The sequence below is a fragment of the Atractosteus spatula genome, chromosome 8 (assembly GCF_055471065.1).
Source record: "Atractosteus spatula isolate fAtrSpa1 chromosome 8, fAtrSpa1.hap1, whole genome shotgun sequence".
Classification (NCBI taxonomy): Eukaryota; Metazoa; Chordata; class Actinopteri; order Semionotiformes; family Lepisosteidae; genus Atractosteus; species Atractosteus spatula.
In genome coordinates, this window is record NC_142713.1 from 33,276,339 (window position 1) to 33,303,501 (window position 27,163).

At 34.8% G+C, this 27,163-nt stretch overlaps 1 protein-coding gene across 1 annotated transcript; it reads left to right on the top strand.

The window, feature by feature from the left end:
• Positions 1 to 24,141, top strand: lrig3 (leucine-rich repeats and immunoglobulin-like domains 3). Its single transcript, XM_088924229.1, has 19 exons — positions 1 to 451; positions 4,198 to 4,269; positions 4,385 to 4,459; positions 12,348 to 12,482; positions 12,587 to 12,730; positions 12,825 to 12,968; positions 14,611 to 14,754; positions 15,403 to 15,546; positions 16,460 to 16,540; positions 16,961 to 17,032; positions 17,577 to 17,648; positions 17,808 to 17,971; positions 20,577 to 20,897; positions 21,123 to 21,404; positions 21,708 to 22,160; positions 22,365 to 22,523; positions 22,669 to 22,809; positions 23,082 to 23,336; positions 23,500 to 24,141. The coding sequence occupies exons 1-19, from the start codon at positions 249 to 251 to the stop codon at positions 23,745 to 23,747; spliced, it is 3,309 nt and encodes a 1,102-aa protein (XP_088780355.1). The 5' UTR covers positions 1 to 248; the 3' UTR covers positions 23,748 to 24,141.
• Positions 24,142 to 27,163: the final 3,022 nt, after the last annotated feature.

The window sequence follows — 27,163 nt, forward strand, 5'->3', positions numbered from 1 at the left end:
AGAAAGAAAAAGTTTTTAAGGGGAGTGGGGGAAGTTTTTGTTTGTGTTTCATATGTTTAAAGAATTTCACCGATTTAACTCGAAAGAGGACGAATACTTGTTAATAGGAATATAAGACGCTACAATTTGTTTCACAACATCTTAATATTTTTCTTGGGACAGGGGCTTCACTTTCTTAAATTTATCATTTTTGTACTGCGTAAAAGGAAAGTTTGACTGCAAAGGGGGATTTGAAGTGATTGTCAAAAATGTCCGCTGCGAAGCAGTCGCTTTGCGCTGCTAAGCTTTTCATCGTTTTCTTGCTGTTGTCGGTAGTGGATCTAACGTCGGGATTTTATGGAAAAAACAGATCTTGTCCATCTCCTTGCGGATGTGTTGGAGATCTGCTGGACTGCAGTAGGAGAAAACTAGAAAAGGTTCCTGGGAATCTCCCTCCTTGGATTGTGCAATTGTAAGTGGATACTTGTATTGTTTGCACCGCAAGCTTTTGATTTATTTCTGCACTGTTTGTAAGGATTTCGGTAGTTTGCTACCTTTTAACGTTTGACAACTCGTGCTGTACTGAGGTGACAAAAATGTTACTTTGACTTTTAAAGTTCAGTAACTGAATGCTACAGTGTGAATTATTATAATGTCTGACAGAAATTGTCACTTTAATGTGTTGATAGAAAAGATAAAAGGATTTTAAAACAATCTTGTTTAATTGGGAACTTTAATCATTTTGATATTCAAAATAATTGCTTTTCCAACTGAATTACTTATATGGATTGAATGGCTTCATCCCATTTCAGAAAATTTCAGAGAATGCAGTTAACTGGGGCCTTAGCGGTACAGATGGATGGCTCATCTGAAGTGCGCATATTTTATTAGCATATATGCGTTTAATTACTTTGGGAGAAGTGGCGCATGTTTCATTGTTGGATGTATAATTCCTTACTTTCAAGTGCTCTACATCGTTTTATTTTAATATGATGTATTTGAGTTTAACCTGTTTATTACTTTACAATAGTTTTTTTTAAGAGCGATATAAGCAAAATGTGTCAAGTAATTAGTGCCAGATAACGTAAAAAATATGATAAAAAGATAAAAGAGATGAACAGAACGTTTTGAGAAAATGCTACTTTGTCTGATATCAGTATATTTAAAATTGATGTAGACATTTTTTGATATTTTTTACATATATAACTTTTTGTAGTTGGTTTATTTGTATACCTGTTCAAGAATTGTTTTTTATGTTTCTGTGCTACATGTATGTGGTACTCCCTTCCCCCTTTCTCAAAATGCAGGAAGGCTTTCAATTAGTTGTGGCTAATTCTACTCAAATTTCTCTTCTGGGGTCATGCTGCCTTATTCATGAAATGTGAATGGTTGTATTGACATGAGGGGCTTAAGATTTGAATGGCAGCAGGGCGCCTCAATCGTATAAGAATGAAGATTTTAGAAAAAAAATCAATTTTTATGTTTCAGACTTCTGTTTAGAAATATATTGTAAATTAATCTTTAAAGATTCCTGTCGAGTTTCATTTGGCATGGTGAATTTTAGAGACTAGACTCATAACATCTCAAGTTACAGTTATATGTGGTTTGGGATTAGTTAAACCAAAAACAATTTAATGTGGAGGCACGTAATTTAACGTAACGTGATTTCTCAACACATAATTAAAAACAAAACATAAAATGTATAAAGAAAATCATGAGGGACAAAATTAGAGCTTCCTTTCCAGGAGTCCTTTTACACACTAATATTTAAACCGTCGTTTTTATTGTGATAATAAGGAAAAAAGCATTCTCATCCCTGCTAATTTGAAATTCTGAGCCACCTGAGGAAGTAGACTTTCACATTTTTATTTTTCTAAGAGGATTTGGTTTTAGTTTGCTAGTGTTATTTACTTTTTTGTACCTGAGGTCACAAGGGTAATTGCTGGTGATAATACAGCGCCTCCATCAATGACAATGTAAACACTGCTCTGCAGTGAAGTGACCTGAATGTAAATAGTTTCAAAACCCGATAGTTCCAGGGATGTATAAATAGTTTCAGTTAAACACGTACAGTGTGTGGGTTTTAAACCTTTAAAAGAGAAGGAAATAAACACAATTTTCCTAAATCTGATAATGTACACTTTTTATCTCATTGAAATTAAAAACCCCTTTGTCACGAGCTTCCAAGGGAACGTAAGATAAGAAGGAAGGGCACGATTGATATTTTTTAAATTCAAAATGTGTAACTATCTTGCGATGAAAGTGTGCATATATACATATAGTACATAAGCAAATATTCTGTCCAGTAACGCAAATTTTGGATGTAGGCGTAATATTTGGAACTGGTACAATACAACGAATACCGGAGAAATCAATACAAAATAGAATGATGAATTGAAATTTGGCGTTGATAAGCATTTCATTAAGTTTTTTTTTAGTGTGAAAAATTTAATTCCTTAAACTGTTTGGCTGGAAACTAGTAAATTTAAAAGAAATCTGGTCTTCATGTTAAAAACGTGGTCTGGTAGTTTGAAAAAATATATGTAGCTGCTTTAAAAAATCTGTGGTGTCTAACAGGCTAATTTACGAGTTACTGTTGAGCGTCTTAAACCTTAACAGGCTAGTCTTTTGTTTTGCAGCACTGCTTGTTTTTGCTGAATTAGCAGCTGCAAAGACCCTGATGGAACTGATTAAGACCTGTTGTTGGATTTGCATTTCAGACCAACTCTGAAAGGCTCTACATAAGATTCAGGTTTCTGTAAACTAGGAGAAGGAAATTTTGGAAACAAAAACTGAAAAAGTATACTTTTTTAAAGAAAACAGATCTTCTCTTTTCTTCGAATATATCTTCAGAGGTGTGTTAACTATTGCAGTACATGTTATCCATTGTACTAGGTGTGAAGGGTATAATGTTTAACTTAGCTTTGTTGTGGCTAATGAAAAGAAGAGATCATATTGGTCCACATGGGTTTATCACATGATGGCTGTGTAGTCCTGCAGATATTGTGGCTTTTTCCTCCATCTTCTGTTTACACCTCACAAAAGCACATTATTGAAAAGAATCCCTTTTTATTGCTATGTATTGTTAAAACGTTTTGGCTTGACATTATATATAATGTGAATTAATAAAAATATACAGAAATCCAAAACTTGAATATAAACCAAGATATACTTAAAAGAAAATGGAAAGGAAGCGCGGTGTATTTGTCTTTATCTAGGTTCGTTCTGAGACTATGCTTTCTTGGTTAGAAGTAATGATATCTTAAAGTAAATGAAAGAAAATTAAAGAATAAAAAATGGAATTGGCTGGCATGCATATGTTTATAATTCATTCTTGATTCTAAGAACATTTTAAAGGACTATACGTGTATTGGGCATATAGAGAGAGATATATCTCACTCTTCTTATCAGAATATACAGAACACAGGATTTCTTAAGGAACTGGAGGTGTCTGAAACTTCAGTTTATCTTGTTGATCTTTATCTGTCTGTTTTGTGTAGGCCAGTTCAGATACTTTTAGCTTCCTTTTGGCCTTTACGAAAACTGTATAACACTACCTTTGTATGCCATCTGTTTTAATCATTAAAGTATACTTTTAACCATGTGTCAAATGGACTCTTCTCATTTGCAGCTATTCTTAAATAAATTTGAAAAAATAAAGGATGCATAGCACAGAATCAGATATTTTCTTTTTCCTAAGGTTTGTTAACAGATTGCAAGTTGTTTTGCTCAAAAGTTTCTTGATGGCTTCCAGATGTGTGCAAGCTAAACTACTGAGCGAAAGTGTCTGGCTCCACAGTGTTGATCATGCAGAGCAGCGTCAATAATTGGAGAGCTTTATTGTTTTAGGCATTTGCCAGGATTAGTGCATGTTTCAACTCCGACCAAAACGTATCTGCTCATGCCTGTTGCTGTCTGGTGGCCTGCTTGGCAAGATGTTCCACAAAACCTGATGTCTTTTGAATCCATTAATAATTCATTACAGAAATTAAAGTTCTGAGGAGCATTAAGAACAAACGCCTATACTTGCATCCACAAAATACAAAAATATGCTTTTAAAGCCATTTTTCAGTTATATGGACACTTTTCCTGTTGGTTTCAGGCAGAGCCAAAATTGAAAAGTTATTTTGTATAGAAATAAATTGAACATGTTATATTAAACCTGAATTGTTATTTTCTGTGGTATTCATTTAGCTGATTTTGTTTTTTTCTTTACAGGGATTTGAGTCATAATAAGTTAAAATCACTGGATGGTAACTCATTTACAAAGCTTCACAAACTCCTTGAAATGTAAGTATGTGTTTGGTGCTAATTTAGGAGTACTGTATGAATAAATGAACAAGTGCTTAAGTAAATAGAAATGATCAGTTTCCATGTAATTTAGATCTTTTCTTTTTTCTTTTAGAAAATTAAACAACAATGAATTGGAGTCTATACCAGATTTGGGGCCGGTTTCCAGAAATATTACAGTTCTCTTATTGTAAGTACATTAATGTATGCACACCATATAGTGTTTCCTTTGTTTTATTTTATTAGGAAATGAATAACGTATAAGCTTTTGAATTATGGTGCAAAGCAAAATCACAAAAAAAGTTTTGGTATTAGACTGGATTTTCCTTGTTGAAGGAAAGTTTTACAAATTGCAATTCTACAGTATGTTGTCAAATTACTTGATGAGGTATTTTGTGTCAATGTACTCTTTATGTGAAATATCCACACATTTCATTGTTATATTTTGTATATACTTTTGTAATCTATTGAAACCTGAACCATAGAAATGTTTCTGTGATTCTGAAAATGGTTCATGAACTACCTTTTTCACTGCTGTGGATTATGATAATGTATCAGTTGACTGTTTTATTAAAAGGGGGTGTATAAGTGTTACGTATCAGCCTAATGGCTTTTACGGCATAAGACAGCTGAAGAGTCTCAGCATCATTACAGACTTTTGGATAATAGTTTGTCTATCTTTATATGTTTACCATAGTGAAATGGGCTTTATGTGGATGCACATGATATGTTTAGCTTATTATTGGATATATGTCTCAATAAATAGGGTCCTTACTGGAAATTGTATTTTAAGCTTAAGATTCTGGAAAAGCCAGACCTGATTTTCAGTACGTGCCATATTTTAAGTTTGAGACTGGGTAACTGTTTCCTAGACAAATATAGAATGTTTAAGAGTTAAGGAGTTTCTAACAATGGCTACAAAGCATGTTATTGCTCTTGAGAATTGGAGACTGGATGATGTGGAGGCAGGTTCTGTGGCACAGTGTCTAGCATTGCTGGGGCCCTGGGTTCAATTTCAGAACTGAGGTACTATTTGCGTGCAGTTTGTATGTTCGCCTTGTGTTCCCGGCTTCCTCCTAGAGTCCAGAAACATGCTGGGAGGTTACTTGACTTCTGGGAAAATTGTCTGTGTGTGTGCCCTGCAGTGGTTTGATGTCCCACCCAGGGAGTATGCTGTCTTGTACCTGTTGCGTGCTGGGATAGTTTCTGGTTAGAAAAAGCAGTAAATTGGATGGACAAAAAACAGTCATTAAACTTTAAATCAGGATTGTTTTTCTGAAATGTTCTTTGAATACTTAAGAAATTTTGTAAAGTGTCTGTGCCTTCAGTACGCCAGTCATATTTCACGACATAAAGTTCTAGAAAAGATCTAATTGCACTCACAGTATTGAAGCATGTTTACTTTTGAAGTAATTGAGGAGATGCCAAAGGGGAGAAATGTTTATGGGTCTGTGAGTACTGTGCATGGGAATATGTTTTGACTTAATAATTTTTTAACCAAGTAGATCAGTTAAGAACAAATTCTTGTATTCAGTGTTTGCTTAGCCAACGGCCTTGCACCAATGGGGTACAGAAAGCAAGGCGATTTATATTTTAAGTAACAGTACAAATAACAAATTCAAGTGTTGCACACAAATGATTTAACCATACAACTGAAAAGGCTCTTGGATACAAAGGTGGATCATTTTCAGATTATTTTATAAATAATTCCAGTTTCTGGCTGTAATGAATTTTAATAGCTTGTGTCCCCAAAAAGTTGCTCTTTAAATGTTCAGTCTAATATGCTACATCTTTGTGCAATCTAAAATTTAAGAATTCCAGTAAATTCTGCAGATAGGAAGGTGTTTTCCAAATTACTGCCAGTCATAATCATCTTCTTGACAAGTAAATCTATGGCGTCTTATCTTGGAGAAGTGTGTGTATGTGTGTACGCCAAAAGGCAAATCACTTTTTTTAGTGCTGGCAAAGCACTTGTGGAGAATGTGTGTGTGTGTGGTATTTCCTATTGGAAAAAGAACAGAGTTTCTAAAAGCCATCATATGACTCCCTTTTATGCTGTGGCGCCTTTAATGAAAACCAGGGATTGCTTTGCTTTGGAGAGTGGAGGATCAAGTACTTAAAAGACATTGTGAATCAGCAGTGAAGATAAGATGAACTTATTTCATGTCTGTGTGTTTGGCCACTTTATTAATATAATAAACAAAGAATAGCTACAACAACTTAAAACCAGTATCTTTCTTTAATTCTGAATTAAATCTCACACTTCTGGGTGCTGCTCAGGGAATGCCAGATAAAGAAAAGAAAGTTTCAATTGATGTTTTTGAAAAGTTGGAGGAGTTAAATCACATGAATTCCTGGAAAATTGTTCAATTAATTAAGATGATCACAACTCAATTACTTACATCTGGCAATCTATTGGGGCTTGTTTTTATGCTGAGCTTAGGTCAGCAAAGTCAGATGGAGCTGCCGCTGTGTCTGCTTGGCTGTTTAAATAAGAAATAAGTGATATTCAATACCTCAGTGCTTATTTTGGGGGCTACATTTGAAAAACTAAAGCACAGAAGGGGAAAATTTTAGTCAGTATTAAGTATATTGGGCCTGCAGGCATCCTTCTTTGTTTTTGCCATCATATTAATTATATACAGAAGGGTGCCTTACAACATCAGAAAAGTATTTGTATTTTATTTACTCATAAGTAGTGATGCATTTATTTCCTTGCTGGGCTGAGAAAGTCTGATTTCAGCTGCTCTTAGATTTTTGCTTTTTAAGGGCGTATTAAGAACTTGTTTTGTGCAGCTTTGGCTTCTGTTGTTCATAAACAGTTCAAGCTCTGATTATACTCAGTTTGACTGATTTTTTTCAGATAAACTACTTCCAAATGTGGCTAAAAGCTAATAGCTCTTTTTTTTTTCTTCTTGGCATACAGATTTCCAAAGTGAAATATTTTGGCAGTGTTTTTGATACACATTTGAAAGCAAACAACATTTTATGCTCAAAAAGCAACAAGGCTAGAATTCTCCTTTAACTGTCTGTAGACTGTTGTACAGATCTTTCTGTTAATTCGTTGTGCAGCACATGACGTGACAGATCATGATGTTAATACAAATGGAACTAGTCTTAGCATTGAAAAATAAGTTTCTAATGATAGCTTACTATAAAATGAAATAGCTGAATTCCTTATGTTAAATCCCATTCATTTAGCTGAATTGAGTTTTGGTAGACACTGCATACACATTGCTTAGTGTGTAAATTCTAGAATTCACTAATTTGTGTAAATCCGAATGCAAAATACCTAAGTATTAGTGTTTGCATTCAAAACTAAACATATTTTTACATTTTGTCACAAGCATGCTCATCCCACACTGTGGGGAAGGCAGATGTGAGAGAACATAAGAAATGTTCAAATAAGGGGAGTCTGTTTCAGCCTGTTTTGCCCACTTAGCTATTCATAGCTTTATAAAATAAGGATCTCATCTAGCCATTTCTTGAAAAATCCAGGGAACCTACTTCAATAACACAGCTGGGCAGTGCATAGAACTATGTGAACATTCATTTAAATCTGAGAATAAGAGGAACATCTTTACACAACAGGTTGAGGGAGTGTGAAACAATCTACAATCCATGTTGAAGCTGGCACCCAGGTTTTAGAATAGGTGAACCATTACCTTTTAACACCCAAGTGAGCCAGATGTACGAAATAGCCTCCTTGCATATGTGAACCTTTTTACGTTTGTTTCAAGACCTCACAGACCTTCGTTTAAGTGATTATTGAGGTATCCTTTTTCAAAACGTTGTGTACCATGTGTGATTTCATTCTGTTTGATTAGTATCATCTTGTCATTACTCTTGGTAAAATAAGCTTTGGAATGTAATGATGAAGGGACATATGTCATGTATGTCTGTTTTTATGGGCTCCTCTTCTCGGAGGATAAAAGAAAAAAATCAGTAGTAACACAACTACAAGACTGACAAGACAGCCCCAAGGTTTAATGTCATGACTCCTAATAAACTTATTTACTAGAAAATCAGTTAAACAAATTTGAAGACTCTCTATCTAAATGCACAATGTTATGCTTGTCTGTCTGGGGACTGGCCTGAGAACTGAAGATCTAGTGATAGGAAATAAAAACCATTTACAAAGCAGTTTTTGTTTTCAGCCCTGGTCATTAAATGCCACAGCTTCTGATTCAGTGTTAAAAACACATTTTGAGTCACATAATTTATTATTATTGCTTAAACTTCTTAATTACCTCGACAGGAAAATGTACTTAAAATATATGCTATAAAAAGCATTCAGTAATGGAACTGAACTAGGGAGCTGATTTCACTGGAGGGCCCTTAGCAGCTGAAGTATGTGGCCCTTCAATTCATCCTTTTGATTAAAAATGTTAAAACATTTTTTGCAAATGTTATTAAAAAGCAGTGATCTTGTTCTTTTGGTTCCGCCTTTAATGCGTGTCCTTCTAAGATCTGGTATCCTTAAGAGAAGATCTTTTGTCAAATCTATGGAACAGACTTGTGGGTACATCAGGCAAAAAATGAATAGTCTTTTTCTTTCAGGTGGCATTTCTTCCTTCTTACGTTTCACTACGTTGCAGAATGGCATAATGTGCTCTCTGACGTTTGATTGTGTAGTTACTCGTTGTCTAGGTCTCAAGATGAGGGCATCTGAGAAAAGCAATGTCTGATGTTGTCATGGTAGTAGGCAGCAGGTATTGACATGGAACTAATCTGAAGTTGCTAAATGTAATTTACCTGAGCTTTATTGCTCTGTTTGTTTTATTCTTTGATAAATGTAGTCAGTTATTATTTTAGTGTGTCCATACAGGATAGGAATTGGTCTGGTCCATCCTCTGTGTACTTTTTCCAGATCAGTATTATGTTCTATGAGAGGTTCCCACCAAAATTTGAAATTGCTTTGTAAAAGGAGTAAGACATAAACTATGAATGGATTTTAGCACTGCCACCATTGATCTTGATTCAGTTGATATTGTTTATTCTGAAAAATGGTAAAAAGTGGTATAAAGTTATGTTGTTGTGTATAGCAATTCTGCTAATATAACATTAATACTTTAATAGCTAGACATCATGAGTGTGAGAGCCACATACAAGAAACGTTTTTCCCAAGGAAAATTGTGCATGTCTACCCCTGTAACTACAACATAACCAGTGCTTAACAACAGGACTTTTGGGTGGTAGCTAGGATCCAAATGCAATATGAATATACAGCAGATGAATAATAACTAAAACTCATTTGAGTACTTTTTAATCTCCACTTTTGTAGTTTATTCATATACAGAAAAATGGTTTGACCATATTGATTTTTTGGTCAAATTGTTGGCTTTCAGCTAGCAGTGATGTATATGTGGGTGTGTCGTCCCATGTCCTTACTAAGCTTTTTTTTGCCAACAGACAAAATGCCAAGAAGCCTCTTGCTTAAAGAAATAGTCAAAAAGTCATTAAGAGTTGCAAAGCTCAATTTCATGTAAAATCAGGAAGCACAAAGTGACTTTTCAGCTCATATAAAACTTTAACATTCATCATAAAATCAAAACAACTAAACAGCATTCTATAGGAATTATTCAGTGTAATAATAACAGTGGTGTAACACGTTTTGTTTTGATACAACAAACTGCTAATTGGAATGTTATCAATTGCAAACTATTTGAAATACATTTGACAAAAGTTATACAGCATATGCTGTTGCCATTTGATAAGGTGCTGGTCTGATGATCTTGACTCCTGAATGTAACAATGTAGCACCAATATACAATAGAAGTGTAATGTACATAATTATTTGTAGTTTTGAGAGTCAAAGTGGAAAGCTTCAAGGGCAAGCTTTGAAAGAGTGAAAGCATGTGTAGCAGTGAAAAGAAGCTGTAATATAAAAAGGTTTTGACTCTGTGTTAGTTACTGTACATATCTATGTTTCATCATTTTGTGCTAAAACATAGATGTGTCCCTAAAACATCTGTGGATGTTGAATTTTTGGGTCTTCTCATCCACCTTCATTTAAAGATAATTTTGTTTTTTATAATAATTGGTAATAATGGAAATGCTTGCTGCCTTAATTATACTCAATAGTATTATGTTGTTTTGAGTTACATAGCCTATAGAAGTTAGTAGGCTATTTGGTCTTGCACAATTTCATTTTATCAAGGATATGTCTTATCGATGAGTCAAGGATTTGATTTTTAAAGAGACTTTTAAAGAAGTCTTTTAAACAACAAATACTGCCACCTGAACCCTCTGCCTACAGCATCCTCCTTGAAAATGTAAAATTCTCTTTTTTTAAAAAAAAGTCTTATTCTTGTACACAGCCTGTAGTGGACGGTAGGTCTGGAGTTAAACTGAAAATAATGATCCTTTCAGTTTCAGCCCTTGAGACATAAGTACAAAATAAAATGTCCAGTCCGTTTTATGATTTTTGTCTAGCCCATTGGGTAGTTGCTAATTACCAAGGAGCATATCATCCAGCCATTTCTTGAAAGAAATCAGGGAAGTAACTTTGTCAGCATGAACAGCATAGCTTGATCCATAGTCCCACAACCCTTACAAAGACATTTCTCCTGTTCTAGATTTTAAATATACTTGCACTTGTGTTCTGTGATACATGTTTCACTGTTGAGTCTGTAGAAGTCAAGAGTAATGATCAGTGGCTTGTCAGGAATATCATTAATTCATTACAGTTGGATTAGATGCTAGTTTGTTGCTGAAGAGCACATTTTGACCAGGTGTGTTTGTACCTGGAAGGTAGCAGGCATGCAAGCACAAAAACACTAAAGCCCCGTATCCTGTTGCCACATCACAGCTTAAAAGCCCAGGGCTGAATCCTGTATGAAGGGTATGAAGCTGTTAAAAGTGTTGACAGATTCTTTTTGCTTTGGTGCAGCCAGGAGCCTTGTAAGTTTGATTTCTTTCAAGGAACTGGAAATTCAGGTTTTAGTCTCCCTACTTGCAACTTTTAGACTAGGTAACACGAGACATGAAACCCAACTAGTGTGCAATGTCCCAGCACCCTATAAAATACTGCAGATTTGTACAGATGTATTATGGTAGAAACCGATTACTTACAGCATCCCTTACACTAAGTAATTAGTTATATATAAATTAATAGATGTATATATAAATATTTTAAGTTGTTAGAATGGGAAGCTGTGTCAGCATTTCAGTAACACGTTAGAGGTTATTTCCACGCTGAAAAGCAGTAAGAAGAATCTCACTGTGGAGCCAAAAGAGGCTGAAGTGTTCGATGTGTTTATTTACTCTTTGTTTAAAGCTTAGTTTTGTTAACAGTTCATAGAAGTGGTCACTGGTCTAATATGTTTATATGCATATTAAATTGTTACACTTGAGAGATGATCTTAGTTTACCTTAGGTTGGGACATTTAATATACTTTTAAAATTGCTCAAGTTTTTAATTTATTCCTCCTAATCCCCCTTTTTTTCTGAAATTTTGTGGCACGACTGAATTTTAAGAATTTTAACCCAATTAAAAAATCAACAAAATGAAAGAAGCATATAGATATTTTTTAAATTATGTTGATGTAAATATGAATACTGAAATAAGCTCTACTGTCCAGCAGTATAAGGAATTTCTGTTTAATGCAGCAGGCCCTTTACAAAGGGCACACTGTGCAAGTTGTGTTTATAACTGAACAGCTTTGCACTGCAATTTAGAAGGCGTGCAGTTCAGGAAATTGCTGGCTTCTGCTGTGGTATGCTTTCACTAAGGGAATGTTATTCATCGCTAAAGTAATTGCCAGTTTTTAATACCTTGTTAGTAATTACCTTATAAACAAAATAACACAGTATAAACCAGTGGCTGTATGACCTGTTACCTAACTTGATAGCATTAATTAGCTGAAGTATCACTATATTGACACCTGAAAAATATATATTTATTATGTAACCTGAAAACAAGCTATGTATTTATAAAAGGATATTGCAAGTGTAAAAGTTAAAGCAAAGAGGTATTGTGAAGAACTATAATTTGTTAGAGTGCTTTGATTGTGCTCTAAAGGAATTTATCTATTTTATATGCTAAAATTCTAACCTTCTTTTTTACAATTTTGCAGAGCTAACAACAGGATTTCAAAGCTGGTTCCAGAAACACTGAAATCTTTTCAATCCCTGGAAACACTGGACATCAGCAGCAATAATATAATAGAACTTAAAGCATCATCATTCCCAGAGCTGCCTTTAAAATATTTGTAAGTTTGTTTTTGTTTTTTTAAACTGCATTTAAAAAAACTACATTTGCTGTAAACTGCATTTGATCGAGAATCAATAGTAGTAACCATTTTCTTTGTTTCAGATTAATGAACAACAACAAAATTGGAGTAATGGAGCCAGGTTGTTTTGGTAATTTGTCAAGTACTTTGCAGATTCTGAAGCTAAACAGAAACCGCATTTCTTTGGTTCCTCCCAAGATGTTTCAGCTACCCCATTTGCAACACCTGTAAGCTATTTTTGTTTATACATGAAGCAGTGATTGGTGTTGTTACTCTTTGGCATTGCCCTTGATATATTTTTATTTTTGAATCATTTTACAGAGAACTAAATAGAAATCGAATTAAGAAAGTCGACGGACTGACATTCCATGGATTGCATGCCTTGAAGTCCCTGAAATTGCAGAGAAATGGTATTAACAAGCTGATGGATGGTGCTTTCTGGGGGCTAAGTAATATGGAGGTTTTGTAAGTATAAACTTATAAGTATATATATATTATTGATAGCATTGCAAAAGCATGCATGCATATCCTGCCAGTTACATTTAAATGAATTATAAGTAAAATTTAAATTTTTTATTTCAAACTAATTATAAAAACTAAACACCACTATATATATAAAAGAAGTCAGCAAAGAAGATACACAAAGTAACATTAAGTGATTGCACAAGTCTTTATCCTTCTTATTCATGTTGGAAGCAAGTTTGGCAGCAGTTACTGCAGTCAGTATATTTGGATTGTTTTCTCCTAGCTTTGCACAATGGGATGGTGTATTTTTTTATCATTTTCCTGGCAAAAGTATTTCCCTTGTCAGTTCCGACAAGATTGTTTGGGATATATGATAGACTGCAATCATCAAGCCTCATTATAAATTTGGAACTTAGGACTGACTGCCCACTCAATGATATTCACTCTCTTCTTATCATTGTGATATCTCTCTTCAGTGTGGTTTTGGCCTTGTGCTTCAGGTCATTGTGCTGCTAAAATGTGAATTTTTAACAAAGTTTTAGATTCTGGGGTGAGTCGAACAGTTTTTCCTTCAGGATTTGTATGTACTTTGCAAATCCTGGGAAGCTCCTTAGTAGCTGCTTCTGCAAAACATCTCTATAAACTGATGCTACCACCACCAAACCTGACAGCTGGGATTGTGCTGTGTTTGGGCTAGCACCAGATGTAATGCTTTGCATTTTGACAATGTTAAATTTTTTGTATTGTTTGGCTACAAAACCTTCTGTCACATATGTGCAGTATATCATATGAGATTATTTATATGAGACTATTTAAGATATACCACATATATGATTTAAGTATTTTTTCAGTAGTCCCTTTTCTTGCCACTTGCCACACAGGTTGACTTTGTTAGGAGACCAGTCTATTGCTGAACAGTGACTCCCATTTCAGACGTCGCATTGAGGAAATCTTTCAGAATTATTGTTGACTAGATAGTTAATAATAATAGAGTGGCATCTAATATTAGTTCCCTGCTTGCCTGATTGCTCAGTATGGAAGAGCAGCCTCATTTAGGTAGTTTTTAGGTGGTATGATGCACCTTCCACTTCTTAATGGTGGTCTTCAATTTACTCTTTGTGATAAGTAACAATCTGTGACTCTGTACCACTATATCCTTGATTTTTTTTACAATGCCCCTTGGTCCCCCTTGTCAATTTGCGATATTTCGGTGTGTGCTGAGGCGTAAAATTCAGTATCTTAGGAAACTTAAAAAGATAAGGTGCATTTCTCTCTCCCCGCCTGTGTGTCTCATGGAGAGCAAGCTGGGGTATGCGAAAAGACAAATTCCTAATGCAAGAAATTGTATATGGCTCATAAAGTGATCTAGATATCTGATCTTAGTCTGACATCAGTTTAAGTCCCATTAATTAAGGTGACCCTGAGAACGTGGAGATCCTTAATCTCTACTTTTGCACTTGAACTGATTTAGGTTTGTTTAAGAGAAGCTCTTGAATTGCTGGGGAATAAGTAATTTTACGTTCATTTTATCTGGCTTAGATAGCAGCCTTGCTACGAATTCAATTTTAAAAAATAGTAAATTATGAAAATTATGTTTAGTAGAATTTGTAAATACATTTTTTTAATGAATTTTCTTTTGCAGACAACTGGATCATAACAACCTGACAGAAGTCAATAAAGGATGGCTGTATGGGCTGTTGATGTTACAGCAGCTCCACCTCAGCCAGAATGCCATCAGCAGGATCAGACCTGATGCCTGGGAGTTTTGCCAAAAACTCAGTGAGCTGTGAGTTGCTTTTATTCTCTTCCAACTTGAGTGCAGAGTTCATGCCAAAACATGAGCCCCTTACCAGTGATCTATGAGGTTTTCATAATAAAGTTTCCAAGGTGACAACTGTCTGACAACAATAGGTTTTTTGTTGTTAATAACTGAAGCCAAATAAAATTCACGGCAAATTTTGATAGTCTGCAAATTATTAAAATTGTATTATCAGTTCTTTTAAATTTATTGTGGATTAGCTAATCAAAACTATGAAAAGCATCTTGACATAAGTAATCTATTGTCTGCACTTATTGAGATTAATTAGTTTTTTTTCTGGGATGTGCAGATGATATTCTGCATACATTTCTGTGGAAGGCTTCATAAAATTAAAGTAAAAGCAGATCTATGAAAAATAAGAGGAACTTTGCTTAACCATGTGTTATCCCTAGAATCAAATTCTTAATCAGATTTGAATTTTTAAAGAGATTCAGTTAGAAGAAATGTAAAAAAAAAAAACAATAATCCACAATCTCCCATACTCCCAATTGGCGAATTGATTTGTTAATCAACCTCAGTAAAATTTGTAGAGATGTTTAGATGGCCACACTTTAGAAGATAATCTATTGTTTTGCCTTAATTCTGTATTTAATTGCTTCATTGCTTTATTCACAGGGATCTCACCTCAAACCAATTAACACGGTTAGATGAGTCCAGCTTTGTGGGTCTGAGTCTGCTTGGCGAACTCCACATAGGAAATAACAAAGTGAGCTTCATTGCCGATGGCGCCTTCCGGGGTCTCTCCCACTTGCATACTTTGTAAGTCTCACAATTATGTTCATATAAACTGTTAATGGTGTGTGCCTTTCTTGTTTTGTGCTGCATTTGGTTTGTTCTTCCATAACGGAAACCCTTTTAAAGCCTCTGTGTTTATTGCATTGACTACAGTAACTACTCACTATTAGTGCAGTTTTAGATTACTTCCCAAACAGTAAGTTCTATTTTTAGTTTATATATGTGTGTTTTTAACTTTCAGCTACAGTAAGATGATTAAATACAGTAAGGTGATTTAATTACCTTACTGTATTTTTTTAAAAAAGTGAATTTTAGTTTTTACAATCCAGGGTGAAGTAAACCAAATGCAGCTCCAAGGCTTGCAGACATTCTGCTTGTTTTAAATGGAATCAAATGTCAGCTGTGCAAGGTCAGCCAAGGGCAGGTGTGTAGGTAAGGGGTGGTGATGATTATACAGGCCAAGGTCATTCATCATTAATCTGAAGAGGAAGCTAGTTGTTTGGAAAGATTAAAAAAAGTAGACAAATACACTGTTGCATTGAAAGTCTAGCCAAAGTAAATATGAGTTTTTATTCACAGGCTTCAGAATTTGTTTTTTCTTAACTGATTATAATCTAATAAATCTGAGGGTGGTTTATTGGAGACTTAAGTATAGGAATGGCTGTTCTATGGAGTTTCTGTTTGTCTGCTTATTTACTTATTGGTGCCCCCTCTTGCATTTAATGTGACCTTAGAAGTATCTCTTAAGAGTATGCAAAGCCAGCAGGAGACAGTACCTTGAATTAATGACCTAGGGCCTATTTAAAAACAAAAGAAGCTTTAAATGCTTTTAACTATACCTTTACTGGAATATACAAAAGCATAACCCATATTATGCTTGGGAAGAATAGATAATTTGTGTTCAGGGTATTTTAACTAGACTTTTAATCCTATTTAGGGATTTGAAAAACAATGAAATTTCTTGGACCATTGAAGACATGAATGGACCATTTTCTGCTTTACACAACTTAAGAAAGCTGTAAGTTATTGTTTTTAGTATATATTTTTTCTCATCATAAACTCTGGTAAAAGGAAAACCCTTACTGAAGATGTTTTTGTAAGAGGTACATTTTATTACCCTGCAGAATGTAATGCATGTAGAAATGTGAAGTGAGCAGCCCCATGCAGAAATGACTCCTAAAGAAAAAATGTAGAAGAGTACAATATCACTTATATTTTCATTTTAATACGTTTTTAACAATTGATGGGGGAAAAAAAAACTTAATGTAAATCTGCTAGTGCAGAAATTATGTTTAGGAATGTAGGTCTAGCTGATTTTTTAGTACAATTATTTTGTTGAATGAATACATTGTTTTGAATACTTAAAAATGAACATTTTTTTTGTTATTAAGTAGTAAAAAAAACTGTTTTGTACATAAAGCAAAATGTTGTGTTCCAGGCTCCTTCAGGGAAACCGTATCAGATCCATCACTAAGAAGTCATTTTCTGGTCTAGACACACTGGTCTACCTGTAAGTTACTTTCAGGCTTGGGTAGTTAGAACTTTTTAAACAAGTTGTCAAAATATATTATATATGAGCATATATTATATATATATCATATTATATAAAACTGCAGAAAACAGACCCAGCTGTAGGATATCAGATGGTCCCCTTTCTTCTTTCCTTTATATAAATTAGCACAAAGCAATGACCAATGCTGTATGTAACCGTGTGGATTTCCTTCTGCTAGAATTTGCATTGATCACTCTTTGTGTGGGTGTAGGCAAAAACTGTGCATTTCTGAGCCAGTAACATATGCATTTAATTAGATTTTCACAGTTGTGTTGCATTTTAAAGGAGTTAAAGCTCAGCACTGCATGATTAACCAAGTATGGTGCAGCCCAATTTAATTGCCCTTAAGCTCTGACTTTTTTTGCTTTGATAATTGAAGTGTTTGCAGCCCTTCAGTTCTCCAGATATATTAAATTAACCAAATGTTTAACAAGGACTGCTTTTTAAAGCCGTGGGTTTAAAACTATTCTTAAGTTCATTGCTACCTCCTCTCTTTTTTCAGAGACCTGAGCAACAATGCAATCATGTCTATTCAAGGACATGCCTTTTCACAAATGAAGCAGCTTGAGGAATTGTAAGTGTTGCTAAGTGTTTTCATGTTAATTTAAATGTCTTAAGTGTGATGCAACTTTTGTAGACAACAGTCCTTTTACCTATCTCATTGTTTGTAATTTTGTTTTCCTTTCAAGCTTTGTTTAATGTAATCTTAATAGTCTGTAATTACTTTCTATAGGCACTTAAACACGTCCAGCTTCTTATGTGATTGCCAGCTGAAATGGCTGCCATCGTGGGTGGTAGAGCACAAGTTTCTGTCCTTCATTAATGCCAGCTGTGCCCATCCCCAGTTGTTAAAGGGAAAAAGTATATTTAATGTGAACGCAGAGGATTTTGTATGTGGTAAGTTTCAGTTTTATTATAGCATTAATTACATTTTGCTAAAAAATACATGTTGATAAACAATGGCTGTTCAATGCAGAGGAGTCAAACTCCTTTGCTACATTGGACCAGCTTTCATTTAAATGAATTTTTAGTGGGCCATACATAGTACTAATAATTCCACGTAATGTTTGTACGTAGCATTTCAGTCATTTGTGGCTGTTTTGTGTTTTTGGTGTTTGTTAGGACGTAACCTCCTTTAAAATGCAGTTAGCAGTCACTGTGTCTTCACAGATGCCACTAGGGGACGTTTTTTTAGCCTTATTATCTGTAATCATTCAAAATATAACATTTGTGAATATTGTACACTGCATAAGTATTGCTCCTGCTGAAAATAATACTGTAAGGACATCTTGTTTTACAAATTACAAAAATAAACACACCACTATTTACTTGCTATACGCATGCTCGTTTTATGAATTTTTGCTATATCAAAAACTCTGCTCTTTGTAGCCTTTTTGCTTTTAATCTGACTTAGTATTTTATTATCATTGAACATCCTATGTTATTTTTAACATAGCATCGGCAAAATGATTCAAGTGTTCGTGTGCTTCAGATGTTACAAAATCAAAGAAAACAAGGAAGGCTTGTCTCCTGGCTGAAAGACCTGAAATGACAGAAAGCATTGAAAAAAAACAAGTGACCATTTAGCCACACTATGCAGTTTTCCAACAGTTTACAATTTTTACACATTTTATTTATATTGTGAACTGCAGTACTAAGTTAAATGTTCTTGTTAACTATGTTAAACCAACAATACTGTTTTTGACATTTCAGTACTCTTAAGGCAATATTGCACAATTTTCTAGACCTTTGGAACGAGCTGAACGCTTTTACATATGAAGTAATAGGAATTTAATTTTCATTATATGAAATTTCACATTACACATCATTTTGAGAATTTTGTAAAATGAGGGATTGACTGTATATGAGCTGATAAACTGCAGGACTGAAATGAGAGTTAAACTGGCTATGAGATTAGTGATCAAAATTACCTGTAAAACCTGCGTGAGCAACTGATAAAACTAACATAGCTCCTGCAGTGATAATTAAAAATGAGTTTGCCTTGTTCCATGGTCTTTGTAGTTTATATTTACTTTTAAAAAGCAGAGCCCTTAAAAGGCAAGGTTAAAATGCATTGTGTGACAAAAAATAAAACTAGAATTACAAAGCACTCTTTACTAGATGTTAGCAATACAAAAACATAAATAAATTCATGTTTCTTCTCTGGAAAATAGTTACCTTTTGTAGAAATCAAGCATGCTTTCCTTTCACTTCTACAAAGAAATATGAATTTCACTACTTCTCTTAAACCACACAACATTATTTATTCTTCTTTCCTTCTCTAACATAATTATATGGTCCTTATTACAGTGTTCAAAGTATTATTTTGAAAACAAATATTAGATACATTTCCGGTTCAACTGATGCTCCAAAATGTTGAGGATTTTTTTTGTGTAAAAATACGCTTACCTAAGACATCATTAGAACATGGTCACTGAGACGGGATAAAGGTAGAGAACTCCATGCAGCATTGTTACAGTAACATTACCTAGCATGCCTGCTTCTTGCGTGGGGTCTTCTTGCTCAGGCAAGATGCAGATTGAAACCTGGCTGATGACCATGACTGCCATGGGGGTTGAACAAATGGGCTTGGATGGCCAGCTGTGGCCTGAGGGCCTTATGTTTGACACCCCAGAATCATCCCAGCCTCGTTTTGTGTGGAGAGTAACTGAGCTGATTAAGAGGCTTCCTCTATAGTTTCATCACATGAAAAAAAAGAGTGTTATTTCATTGCACCCAAACCTGGTTATAATTTGGAAAATAAAAATGTATACACACTGGTCATTTTATTTTAGGTTCATTTTTTTCAGTAAGTTTAATGAACTTTCCAATAGGATTTTCATAGTTTTTCCTCAAAAGCTGATTATTTTCACTTTATAGAGGAATTGCATTTTTTAAGACCAAACTTTTTCCAGACATTTAGAAATGATCACACTCATTCTATGTCTTCATGAGGACACACATTAATAAAATATTTATGGAAAAGCTGGAAATTATTTCTCAGCATACTGTAGGTACAAGGTTTATTTTTGAAAGACCAATATTTACAGTATCTTTTACTTTTTTTTAAATTCATGCCCAGATTTAAGATGGATAAATCTTATTATAAAGTTATAATAAAGGATAAAGTATAATTAAAAGGCCTTTTCTTTGCCACCATTTCTTCGTTTCTAATCATATTTCTGATAAGACTTTAAAAAATCTAATGTTTTATGGGTACATTCTAGGAAGGAACACTTACCTAATTTACACAAAGTGTGTAATGGTTCAATATGTGTATGCAAACATCATGGTAGAGGCATGGTGCACAGGCCCTGGAACTAGCTTTTTTTTATGTGCCCTGGAATATACTGGGATTCTGCCTGGGGTGTATTCTGCCTTGCAGCCATTGTCTGCCAGGTTAGGTACCAGCTCACCTCAGCCCTTTATTGTTAAGTGCTTGTCTGTAACATAATTCTTTTAACTTTACTATTTTAAGTTAATTTAATGCTTTGTTTTACAGATGATTTCCCCAAGCCTCAGATTAGAGTGCAGCCTGAGACTCAGTCAGTTATAAAGGAATCCAATGTGAGTTTTGTATGCTCTGCTGCAAGTTCCAGTGATTCCCCAATGACGTTTGCTTGGAAAAAAGACAATGAGGCACTGGACGATGCTGAAATTGAGAATCATGCTCATCCTCGTGTTCAGGAAGGCGAAGTTGTGGAGTATAATACAACCCTCTGGCTTCGTAATGTAGACTTTAGCAGTGAAGGCAGATACCAGTGTGTGATATCAAATCACTTTGGCACATCGTATTCTACTAAAGCCAAGCTCACTGTAAACAGTAAGTGCCTTTTTTCATTGCCTGTGAATGAATAACAACTTGTAAAGTATTGGTTTGCAAACACTATTGTCTGTCCTACCTGTTATTAAAAAAAAAAGTATTACATTACAAAAAAAAGTATATAAAGTGCCTGTCTTGCAGCTGGAAGGTTACCACTTTCTAGAAATATTATATTTTTTGTAATATGTCTTTCCTTTTTTAACTGCAGTATGTTTTATATTGTAGTGCTTCCGTCCTTTACTAAAATGCCCATGGATCTCACAGTAAGGGCAGGAGCCACAGCCCGTCTGGAGTGTAAAGCTGTTGGGCACCCCAGCCCTCAGATTGCTTGGCAGAAAGATGGTGGCACAGATTTTCCCGCAGCCAGAGAGAGACGCATGCATGTCATGCCGGAGGATTATGTTTTTGTGATAGTTCAAGTCAAAACTGAGGATATAGGAGTGTACACTTGTAATGCCCAAAACACTGCTGGGACAGTGTCTGCTAATGCTACGCTAACCGTGCTGGGTAAGAGCTCATTTTACCTTTTAAAGAAGGGAACACTGACCTAGAAATAAAATGAAGTGTAGTATCAGTATTAGAGTATTGTACTGCATATCACTTACACACAACATATAAAAAGCTTACTATAATTTATTTCAGATCTTTCAGATTCAAAGCTTTATGCAGCATAGGACAATAGTAAAAAAGCTAACTTTTAGGAGGTAGAATATATATAATTAGCTGCCATTTCTGCAGCTGTACTAAATAAGTTATGTTTATGACTTATGTTATATAACTTATGTTATGTTTGTGTTTTTTTCCATACAGAAACACCCTGTTTCTTGCGTCCATTGACAGACCGAACTGTTGCAAAAGGTGAAACTGCAGTTCTACAGTGCATTGCTGGTGGAAGTCCTGCCCCCAAATTGAACTGGACAAAAGATGATAATCCTCTAGTTGTGACAGAGAGGCACTTTTTTGCTGCTGGAAATCAGCTTCTTATCATTGTGGACACAGATGAAGAAGATGCTGGGAAGTATACATGTAAAATGTCGAATACACTGGGGACAGAAAGGGGTAATATTAGGCTGAATGTCCTCCCAAATCCAAATTGTGACTCAACTCAAAATACTAGTCAAGGAACAGAGGAGGATGGCTGGACTACAGTTGGCATTGTGATTATTGCTGTCGTATGCTGTGTGGTAGGAACCTCTCTTATTTGGGTGGTCATTATATACCACACAAGAAAACGCAATGAGGACTGCAGTGTGACAAACACAGGTATGTTAATCTGCTTACTACTCTGTGCTCCCTTTTCAGATTTGTTTCATCGCAAGAACGGATTAGTGTAAAGTTCTGCTTGTTGATAGGTGCCTGTTAGAGTGTAACTTTTCTTTTAAAGCAAAATGAATATAAACTTGCATGTGAATAGGAAACGAGAAATTGGTTTCATGTCTTTTAACATTGGCTACCATTCTTCCTTAGATGAGACAAATCTGCCTGCAGATATTCCCAGCTATTTGTCATCACAGGGAACATTGGCTGATAGACAAGATGGTTACGTGCTTTCAGAAAATGGCAGCAACCATCACTTCATGTCATCTTCGATTTCCGGATTTTACATGCAACAGAGAGATCTAAATGGTATGTCTTTAAAAAACCATGGAAATTTCACTCTTATAAGGCTTATAAATTTGCTGTAATGCGGAGAAATGAAATTTAAAAGATGTGACTTTAAAAAGCATCAATAAATGGTGAAGTAAAAAGTGTTGTTGATGAACTGTTACAGGCATTTGTCACCTGGATAATGGGAGTGAAGCAGACATTGAGGGAGTAATGGACCCTCTTCTTTGTCATTACCAATCAACCATAGGTTCAATGCGAACCAGGGAAAATATGTATAGCACTGACTCCTCTGAAGGATTCACAGGTAAATGTTTTTCCTCTGAGTTATGAAACGTTCCAGCTTTATGTATTGTTAGGCTACTTTTGTCACATTGAACATCCTGTTTGTACTTCCTGTATTTGAACCTGAGCTTTACTGTACCTAACTTAGTGTATTTTTGGCTTTTGATGTATGTAATTGTATGTTTAATAATAGTGATAGTTCCCCCATTATACTTTTAACACTTTATCATCTTAGAAATAGTTGGAAGTTCTTTTGTATATATTGTTCTTATTTTGCAGTTTTTTTACATCTAGGTTACTCAGCTGACCAGAGAGCTGTTTGTGTTGATTCTTGTAATGGAAGCCTGATATATTCAAAGAAAAATTATTATCCATGTGGAAACACAATGGAGGACCCATTTGACTCAACAGCCACCAGTGTTTTAATGCAGTTGCCCAGTGGAAACCTTCATAGTACAATTCATGCTCATAACGAGGGATCATGCACAGAAAGTGACATTCAAGACCACAGCAGGCCCCGGGAAAGAGTGCCGTCAAACACATTCATGGGTAGGTTGAAATGTAAATATGTAACAATTAATTTTGTAATGAGAGGCTTATACAATTTAATATGCATATCACAGTGCCTTGAATAATGTCAGCTTTCAGAGTTTTCATTTTGGCATTCTTGGAAGTCTGAACTCTGACAGCCTGTGGTCGATTCGTTTTCCAGGAACTTTTGGGAAGACACTGTGGAGGCCACAACATGATTTCTATTCCAACTACAGCCAGTCTACTTCATACAACCCAGTGACGTTACATGAAAACCCTTATGCTGCAGTGGACACAGACTCTGAACCTGATGAAGACAAGGCCAGAGAAACTCAACGGTCTTTACCTGAGCAGAATGCAGAAATCTACGAACAGCCATTTGATAGTAACAGGACTCTTACTATTCTGCCTTACAGGACAAGCACATAATAGTTTTTCTCCTTCAGATATTGAGAACTAAATGGTTATTTCTTATCAAGAATTGGAAGGAAACTACCTCAGTACTGAACACAATTTGTGCAACATTTGGATGTTATAATCATTCAGAGGAAGTGCACAGCAACTTATGATCTTAACAGATTGGACTGTTTCAGATAGAAATGGGAAATAGCTTCATTTTAAGAAGAGTTTAAATTTATGCATTTTTATACAGAATATTATTTTGTAAATTAATATTGTAAATAGGAATGTAACTGAATTTGAGTGTTTTAAATTACTGTTTATGAAACTTAAAAATTTAAGCTTCTGACAAATGTTAGGCACCTTTTGCACATAAATATACACAATAAAACATTATCCTTCTGCTGCTATAAACATTTAAAAATGAAAATGCTGTGACTTTTTATAATATTTCATATTATGAATTGTGAGCTTCTTTTTGTCTTTTATTTGAAATAATTTCATTTACAGCCATTGTCAATTATGTATTCCGAAACTGCTGGAGCAACTGAAAGAAAATGATGGGCTTGCCTTTGTTCACACTTTGGTCTGGATATGCAACAATGGAAATTAAATGTCTAAAGGGAAAAAAAACGCAATTCACTGCACATTCCTATTGCTGCTTGGTGACGCTCAGGAGTGGGTGTTGTCTGAAAGCAAGAATTCTTTCAAAGAAAATCTCTGCGACTCGGCGATACTTTAAAAGTACTCTCAGAGACTTCCTTAACACAGCATGCTCTGATGATTAGCATGGTGTGGATTCAGTTTTCTCTGGAGTTATGAGGCACATTCTGCACTCTGGATGGTGGCTTTTCCTAATATACCACTCCAAAGTTTCCTGTCATTTTTTTACTATATAAAATAGTACATGTAAATGTAGTAAATGTTGGCAGCATAGTGGTTAGCATTGTTGCCTCAAAGCACTGGGGCCCTGGGTTTGATTTCCAGGCTGTTATCTGCGTGGTTTGTATGTTCTCCCAGTGTTTGCATGGATTTTCTCTGGGTGCTGTGATTTCCCCCTCTCCCCCACAGTCCAAAGACATACTGGCTTCTGGAAAAATACCTTGGTGTGAGTATGGGTGTGTGTTTATGTCTGTTTGTGCCCTGTGAAATGATGACTTGTAGCCCACTGAATAACTGAGTATTTACTAAAACCTCTAACATTTGGAATGGGTTATAACTCTACAAATCAATCAATGATTGCTAATGGTGGGTACACATCAGTGAGATTACTCGAGGAAACCCATCCACCCCAATCTAGTTTCCTAATTTGTTCTTTCTGTGATTGTGCTGTGCCCACCTTATTAAACATAAATGTATAATGGCGTCTTACAAAGTAGAAAGTAGTTCATGCTGCTATTCACATCAAATTTTAATGCATACTTTCATAGGAAAACATGTTTGTGCCTAATAAGGAACATACAGTACCAGCGCTCCAGGAACTTGATTTTCTTTTTAACATTTATTGCAACAGGACACTTGTATCCCACTTCAAATCAGCTGTATGGCAGATTCTGACTGCAACAGTTGAAGAAAATCTAGTCACCGGGAGCCAAACTGCAGTGTTTCACAGATTCTTAACCTGAGCATATAAATGATTTTTGAGTCTCTTCAGGTCACTCGGATGACTGTCTTGCAGTGACGAAGAACACCGCAGGAACCACTTGCTTCAGAATGTAGTTAATGTAAAGTAATATTCAGTTGAAGAATATTGGAAAGGTTGTGTAGAAGCTAAAATCTCCTCTTGCATTTGTAATGTTTCTCTTATAATTAGTGATTTGCTTCACATTATAATGTGTAACATTTCAGTTTTTTACGTTGTATTTTTTTCCAGATAAGATGGGGAAAACAATGCACTGGACTAATACACAGATTAGAAGCGAGTCAATAAACATCCTAGTTTTAAGGGCATTTGCTTATGTTTTGCTGGTTACACATACTGTATATCAATGATGAAATGTGAATGGATATTAATATACGTTGTGGCATTCTTTGCTTTGTATGTGCAGCAAAAGATTGTATATGGCAACATGTTTATTGCATCTTGGTGTGGATATCAGCAGTCCTGATCAGCAGGAAAGTGGCCAGTTTAAGAGTTCTGTGAAGGAGTCTTAGGAAATGGGCTGAGATGCTTTTTATGTGGATTGTGAGATGAGCCCAGAATAACCACTCTTCAAGACAGAGATTTTAATCAAGTTTCCCAGTCAAAATTATTTCCACATAAGCTTAAGTACTGCAATAAGGTTGCAAATGTAATTTGTAAGTGGAATTATGTTCACAAGCTATATTATTGAGGAAAGTATTAATTGTAAAAGACATTGATTTAATGCATGTTTTTAATTGTCTAGATTCTTTTCAATCTAATGATAGTATGTACTTTTACTTTCATGAAGGAACTTTTTGACGTTTACCTTTTTACTTTTCATGATAACATTCTAGTAAAGTAGAAACCATTTTTGGAGCACATTTATTCAATAATTGCAATACCTAATGCCGCAAGAGAAAATTATAGGAAAACAACAGTTCTTTAAAGCAGACAGGAGAAAGTTTTAATACAATGGAAAGCCAGTGGAGACCTGTCAGTCTTCTGCCAGAAAAATACGCAGATTACAGTCTGATTTTACTCCTTTGATTTGGGCGCCAGAGGACGAGACAGGAAGTCGATCATTCTTCAGACCACCAGTGACTAAGCACAGAAAATGAATTTTGCATGCTTAGGTTTATCTTATTGCCAGATTCTCTGAATTTCGTAGCTAATTTGTCTTTATTGTTGCCATATGTGGTGATGTGGAGACAGATGTTGACAATACATACTGGATGGTGTTGAACAGATCATAGAATGTTAATACTTTTCTTCAGAAGGTAAAATTCTAAATGTGTTTATGTGGAGTTTTGAGGTAAAAATACAAAAAAAAGTATTTTTGTATTTTTGTCTTGATAAAGCCATTGGATGAATTCATAGTAGTTTTTATTTGTTTTTAATTAAATTTCTCTTAATTTAAGTCTTATTTTTACAGTTATCAGAAGGAAAGATTTACATTTTTAAAAGATGGAAAGTTATTTCCCCTCCACTGCCCTTTTTACATGTAAAAAGTTTAGTGATTTTAATGTAGAAAATGTTTGTTTACAGTAAATTCTAAATATTGTTTAATTAACTTAACACCTGAGATGGATAAGTGCTGCTTTAAAGACAGCTTTTGAATATTCCTGCTGATTGAAAACTATGCAACTTTACCAAACAATAAATTATACATTAAATTGATTTCAGAGTTTTAAAAAAGCAAGCTCTGAAAGCCATCCTTTTTCACAACTATCAGACCAAACTGCCATTAAGCTGAGACTACAGATAACACAAGGATATATATACTGTATATTAGGCAACATTTCTATAATACAAAATCATATTT